The sequence below is a fragment of the Leucoraja erinacea genome, unplaced genomic scaffold, assembly GCF_028641065.1.
Source record: "Leucoraja erinacea ecotype New England unplaced genomic scaffold, Leri_hhj_1 Leri_352S, whole genome shotgun sequence".
NCBI lineage: Eukaryota > Metazoa > Chordata > Chondrichthyes > Rajiformes > Rajidae > Leucoraja > Leucoraja erinaceus.
This window is the reverse complement of record NW_026576253.1, coordinates 1-7224: the sequence shown is the minus strand read 5'-3', so window position 1 is coordinate 7224 and position 7224 is coordinate 1. Positions and strand designations below refer to the sequence as shown.

Sequence of the window (7224 nt, the reverse complement as noted above, 5' to 3'; positions counted from 1 at the left end):
GTAAATCTAAGGTTCCTTCATGAGTAATGCTTGCTCCCCAGGGGGTTCGTAGAGGTTTACCGTAGATAATTTCTGCTGGGGATAACACAGTTACCCTCATTTCAAATAATGCCAAGGGTAATACTTTAATCCATGTCTGTCCCATTTCTCCCATCAGCTTGGTAATTTTGTTTTTTAATGCCCCATTTTGTCTTTCCACCATCCCAGATGCCATCCCAGATGCCTGTGGGTGGTGTACACAGTGAAATTGCTGTTGGATATTAAAATGTGCACATCTTTCCTTATTAATAGTGGCAATAAAATGGGGACCATTGTCCGAGCTTATGACAGTAGGTAGGCCAAACCTGGGAATAACTTCTCTTAACAACAATGTTACTGTAGTTTCAGCAGTATTATTAGTGGTTGGTAGAGCTTCAATCCACCTGCTAAATAAATCTAAAATCACTAAGCAATATTTATAAAACTGGGCCCTTGGCATTTCAATAAAATCAATCTGTATGCATTCAAACTGTCGTGATGGCATTGGCATCACCCCTGAGGGTATCTTAATTGGTTTGCCTGGATTACTTAGTTGGCAAATTTTACATTCAGAGGCCTGCTTCAGTGCCTCTTGCTGAATTTATGGGTGCCACCACGTCTCTTTTGTCATCCTTATCATTCCCGCCTTACCAGCATGGGTAAGGGAGTGAATGTGTGTTAGTAAAACAGGTAAAAATGCATCAGATACACAAACTTGCCCAAGCGGGGCGAGCCAAAGACCTGTGGTGGAGTCAATGGCACAGCCCTCTTGTTTCCAGTTCTGTTTGGTTATCAGAGGCGTCCCTCTGTAATGCACATACCTCCCTCATATCTGGCAGGACCGTTCTATTTGCTCGTATCTGTTTATCAGATGTCACCACGCATTTGGATGTACAGGCTGCTTGCTTGGATACACTATAGGCAAATTCATTACCTTTTGCTATAGGGTCCCCAGCACCAGTGTGTGCAGTACATTTAATAATGGCCAGCTGTTCTGGTAGCATCAACGCCATAAGCAAATTACGCACAAAAAGGGCATTCTTAATGGGTGTTCCTGCCGAGGTCAGGAATCCTCGGTGTTGCCAGAGAGCGCCAAAGTCATGAGCAACGCCGAAGGCGTATCGGGAATCAGTATAGATGTTAATTTGTTTGTCCGTTGCTAATATGCAGGCTCGAGTTAGGGCAAATAGTTCTGCCTGTTGTGCTGATAACGGAATCTGAAACCTTCCTTCTTCCAAAATCATCTGTGACCCGTTTACTACTGCATAGCCGGAAGCCCGCTGTCCTGTTTCAGGGATAACCATAGAGGAGCCATCGACAAACCATGATGGTATGTTGCCTTCCAATGGGATATCAGACAATCCTTCCCATGTTTTTGTCAATAAGTCATTGGCCATCTCACAATTGTGGGGCGGCTCTGTGCAAGGCTCAGGTGGCTCTGTCAAAAAGGCAGATGGATTTATTGTAGAACAATGCTGAAAGGTCAAATTTGGATTATTCAACAATGTCAGTTCATAGCGGCCCAGACGTGCCTGGGTGAGATATTGCGTTTGGCTTGCATTCATTAATGCGGCGACACAATGAGTTGTAAATACGATTACCGGTTCATGTAAAGTTATGTTTGCGGCAGCTGAGATAGCGGCATGTATACCAGGCAAAATCTGGGTGTAAGGGGTAGCCGCGTGCTACTGCATCCAGGCGAACTGAGAAGCTACTGGTCGTTTAACATCTCCATGTTGTTGCGTCAGTACGGCTGATACACAGTCTTGAATTATTGTTACATATAGCTGAAACGATCTGTCATACAGTGGTCTTCCGATGGCTGAGGCGGAGGCTAATGTATCTTTTAAGGCTATAAAGGTCTGTTTTTCATCGAGGGGAAAATGTTGTGCGGCATTTGCAGACGCCAGTGGTGATAGATGCTTCGTATAAAGTACAACATTGGGAATCCACTGACGGCAAAAGTTCACTAACCCCAAGAAGGCTCTCATTTGTTTAGGGGTTTCTGGTTTTGGGTATCGAACAATAGGGTCCACTCTTGCTGGAGTAAGTGCTCTTTCAGTGGCACTGATCATAACTCCAAGAAACTTAACCTCCTTCTTGCCCTCTTTAACTTTCCTCTGAGGGATCACACACCCCCAAGCATGTAAGGCTTCTAATAACTTTGCAGTGTCAATAATGTTGCTGGCCTCATCAGAGCTGGCCAGAAGTAAATCATCAACATACTGAATTACAATGGAGCCTTGTGGGAGGGTTAATGTCTTTAACTGGTCTGCTCGTAATTGGGAAAACATAGTGGGCAAATGTACAAAACCTTGTGGCAGGCGTGTCTATGCATATTGGTGTCCTTCGTATGTAAAGGCGAAAAGATATTGGCAATCGGGATGCAGTGGGACTGAAAAGAATGCAAGTTGTAGGTCAATAACTGTGAAGATTGTCGCAGAGGCGGGAACCTGGGTCAGGATAGTTGTGGGGTTCGGTACGATGGCGTGCATAGGCGTAACGATCTCATTAATTGCACGGAGGTCTTGTACTAGCATCCACTCTGAGCGTCCAGGCTTGGGTACCGACAAGATCGGGGTGTTACATGGTGAGTGACACTGCACCAATATACCCTGGTGTAAAAGAGACTGCACCAGCTGTTGTATTCCTGCCACTGCTTCTGGTTTTAAAGGATATTGGGGAACTGCAGGGAGGCGGACATCCGGCTTAAGCGTGATCATTACAGGTACACAATAAGTCAGTCCTACCTCATGCGGTGATGTCGCCCAAATCTGATGTTTGTCCATGTCGTTTGTTGTTGGCTGATGGCGTCTGATAACTCCTTCAATGATCTGGTTCTCTTGCCATTATTCCAACGTTCCCTGAGAAAAATATTGCTCACCCAGTATGTTACTTGCTTGGTTGCATAATTCGTAGGTGGGGTACCCCAGCTCTTTTGCTGAGTGGTCTGCCCTCACTGAGGTGGTTACATGAGGTGCCACTAGAGAAGCATTCAGTTTCCACAACCCTTCCTCCACTTGCACGATCAAGGCAGTGCCAGGTTCGCCTGACATCTTTCCTATCAAGTGGACCCTAGTTGCTTCCCCTATCAGTGAACTAAAGTAATCTTCCATTTCGGTATTGCAACCCGTAGGATCATAACATAAGGTCACATGTTGTTCGGCACGGACTTGTAGGGCCGAGATGGCCTGTTTCCGTGCTGTAATTGTTATATACGTTATATGTGAATCGGGTGTATTTCCAAAGACTGGTGCTGACAAAAGATCAATAGCCCACCATTGAGGCGTTGGGAAGTGTGTGTGCATCATCTTCTGGGTCTGGAGGTGAATTCCCTCGTCAGTGCAGATAATTCCCGCTTTTAATCCTATCAATAGGTCTCTGCCTACGAGGTTGCAGCCAAGAAATGGTGTAATGGAAAAAGGGAGGGTACATTGTTCCTGTCCATAGGTTACAATCAGAGGCTGAGTTAGTGGGTAACACCGTACTTCCCCGTCCAATCCTGATAATCGTGTTACATGGTCTGACATGGGAACTCCAAGAAATGCCGCAAGCTCCTGATTCAGGGTAGATGAGGTTGCTCCTGTATCAATCAAAAACGGAACTCTGGTGTCCCCCAGCATCATGGGTTCTATGGGTTCTTCATCGGGGTTGGCGATTAATGGGAATAGATGCTGTACAGGGAAGTGGGTGGGTCATTGGGAAAACGGGTTGTTGGTAGAGTACGGAGCCTGTCTTCCCCGTACTTCCCCGGAGTCACCAGAGGGACATTCCCTTTTCCAATGCCCTCTTCCCCCACACCGAAAACAGCTTCCTCCAGTTCCCCTCTCACCATGTGATCTTCCCTGCCCTGGATGGTTTTGATTTTGTCTTCCCTGGAATTCTCCCCATCGTGGTCTGGGTGGAAAACCCCTTCCTCTACCAGGGCGCATCCCGTTCCCAGGTCTTATAGCCAGAGCCTGGTAGGATTCCTCAGCTGCTGGATCCCACATATAATATTCTGTTTTTATTCTGGGTGCATTGGTGGCAGCCGTGTTTCCAGCACCGTCAGCCCAAAAGGCAGCTACCGCACGTCTCATCTGGGTTATGTCGTTGTCTGACCAGTTTAAGTCTGTTTTAATCATTGACTGTACTTTAAGAGGGAGACAACTCATTAACATAGCATTAAAAGCTGGGGACCTATTGCCTGCATTGTATACAGAGTCTCCTGCATAGGTTCCATAGATACTAGTGAAACGATCCAGATACAACTGGGGGTCTTCCTTAAGACCGGGCTTACAATCGAGGACCACCGACATGTTAATTGACTTATTCAAACAGATTGGTCATCATAAAATCTACACAAACTGCCTCGTCAGCATGAGCCTGCACGGCTTTTAGTGTCTGCCACGTCTGATGTTTCATAACATCCTTCCACTTCTGTTGTTCGGCCGCTGACAAAAGTGACAAGGTCATGGACCAAATATCACGGTCTGTAGCCTGATAATATTCTACCGTACTGCGGAGGTATTCTACAAATTCCTGCGGGGTCTTATGGCGGTCTGGGGCTTTATCCCGTATCATACATTGCTCGTGTGGTCTCCACGGTGCGTATATTTGCATGGTATCGGCCTGATTGACGTCTCCTGGCCTATGGTTTGGCACCGCTCTCATAGGGAGGTTCTGTGCAGTCCCTCTAGGGTTTGTTTTTACTCGCTCCCCAATTGATCCCACCGTGTTAATCGCTTCATCTTGGACACTTTCCGTCAGCTCACTCATGTCTTCCTTTAGTATTTCACCGTAGCTTTGTAAGGTCGGAACTTCGGGGTATATGGATATTACTGACGGAGCTGCCAAAGGTAAGGATGCAATTGCTACTGGTAGGACGTAGGGAGGTGGACGTCTCCCAGGATTATCTAACTCCTCATCTTCACTACCAAACAGGGTTGTCGTGCCAGACATGAAGTCTCCTCCAGAGGATTTACCAGTACTGGGTTTATTTTTACTAACCATCACCTGTTTTTCACCTCCCGCCTGTCTCTTAATGATTTTCTCTTGTTCCACTGCCCACTGGCATTCTAGTTGCAATACTTTCCATCGCTTCATAGTGCCATCTTTATTTCGTAACTCTATCCCTTGTTTACACGCAGTATCCATCCAACTTTGATCTCTACTCTCCTCATGCTTCTTCTCTGCATCTGCTTTCCACGTTTTAATTCCCTTCTTCCATTTCTTTCCTGCCTTCCTTTCCCGTATCAACACCTCTGCTTTTTTAATTGTCTCGACATTCCATGTGCCCCCTACTGGCCAGGCTTCATCCCCCAACTGTTTGGTCAACTTGTAACTTAACATTCTAAATTTCTTATTATACTTAGGATTCAAATAACACATATGTTGGACGGGGGTTCCCCCCACTGTTATCCAGAGCATTCCCCATAGATAGATAGATAGAGAGAAAGAGAGAGAGAAAGAGAAAGCAGACCTCTTAATTCCGAATCGTTCAAAATATATCAACCAGGCCGACTCGCTACTCGAGACCCCAGTTTCTCAATCTGGCAGACGTTTTAAACTTAATATACAACGCCACTTATTTCTCAACCCGACAATTCTTCGGATATCTCAATAAGCCAGATACATACCTCAACCCCCGTATCTCAACCCGACAAATCACGGATGTCTCAACGAGGCCTATAAGCCCTTAGTAGAGAGAGAGAAAAAAAGAAAACAAAGAGAGATAGACAGAGAGAGAGAGGAACCGCTCAAGTCGTTCTTAAAAATATACACAAGCCCTGCTTAAAAATACATACACAATTCCTTCGTTAAAAAACATATAAAGCCCAACTGGTCTTACCCGTGTCTGTTTCTAAGAACCTCGGCCCCGATAGAGCTCAGTTCTCTCCCGTCCAATCCTGGCAACCTCTTGCACAGTCAGCTGTTGATGTGGTCCCAGCGAGGCCTGCCAAAAAAAAGCCAATGAAAAAGTTACTTTTATAACAACTAAACAGGTTCGCTTCTTAATAAACAGACACCACACAAACTGTTTGGTAGACCAGTTCAAAACTTTACTTATTATCGGCCGATGGAAGGGAGCGAGATTTCCAGCTAAGTGACCAATGTAGACACTCGACTGTCCTCGGTCCACTTCTCTGAACAACAGAATTACATAGTATTATATAGTGTATGTTTGTCACCTTAGCACATTCCACAATCATTAGTCATGGTCAGAGGTACAGGAAAAGGCATCACATCAAAGGCATTTTGTTACATGGTACAAGATATATTAAAAACATCGGACATTTGGTTTACGGCATCTTACTACAAAGAGATGACTAGCTCTTTCTCTCTTCCTCTCTGTCACCTCCTCACTTGGGAGACAATGTTATGGTATTTATTATCTCACACACCGCAACCTGAGGCAAGCCTAATTTGACAGTAAATATAAACTGTAAGCTAGTCCAGAAACCTATTTTAATATTTTCTTATTTTTGTAACTTTATTCGGCTTCATCACCTTAATACTGAAGTCATGTCCTCTTGTTTGAATCTTCCCTATTCTCAAAGGGAAAAGCTTGTCCACATCAACTCTGTCTATCCCTCTCATCATTTTAAAGACCTCTATCAAGTCCCCCCTTAACCTTCTGCGCTCCAGAGAATAAAGACCTAACTTATTCAACCTTTCTCTGTAACTTAGTTGTTGAAACCCAGGCAACATTCGAGTAAATCTCCTCTGTACTCTCTCTATTTTGTTGACATCCTTCCTATAATTGGGCGACCAAAATTGTACACCATACTCCAGATTTGGTCTCACCAATGCCTTGTACAATTTTAACATTACATCCCAGCTTCTATACTCAATGCTCTGATTTATAAAGGCTAGCATACCAAAAGCTTTCTTTACCACCCTATCTATATGAGATTCCACCTTCAAGGAACTATGCACGGTTATTCCCAGATCCCTCTGTTCAACTGTATTCTTCAGTTCCCTACCATTTACCATGTACGTCCTATTTTGATTTGTCCTGCCAAGGTGTAGCACCTCACATTTATCAGCATTAAACTCCATCTGCCATCTGTCAGCCCATTCTTCCAAATGGCCTAAATCACTCTGTAGACTTTGGAAATCCTCTTCATTATCCACAATCTTGGTCATTATCCTATCTTGGTATCATCTGTATACTTACTAATCTAATTTACCACACCTTCATCCAGATCACTGATGTACATGACA

General features: G+C 44.7%; 1 protein-coding gene across 1 annotated transcript; it reads right to left on the bottom strand.

The window, feature by feature from the left end:
• Nucleotides 1-218: 218 nt before the first annotated feature.
• On the bottom strand, nt 219-1696 carry LOC129693573 (uncharacterized). The gene has a single exon (XM_055630372.1). The coding sequence runs from the start codon at nt 1581-1583 to the stop codon at nt 771-773; it is 813 nt and encodes a 270-aa protein (XP_055486347.1). The 5' UTR covers nt 1584-1696; the 3' UTR covers nt 219-770.
• Between the last annotated feature and the right edge of the window lie 5528 nt (nt 1697-7224).

Excerpts from the sequence above, each read along its gene's own strand:
- LOC129693573 (XM_055630372.1), bottom strand. The coding sequence starts at position 1,583 with ATGAATGCAAGCCAAACGCAATATCTCACCCAGGCACGTCTGGGCCGC.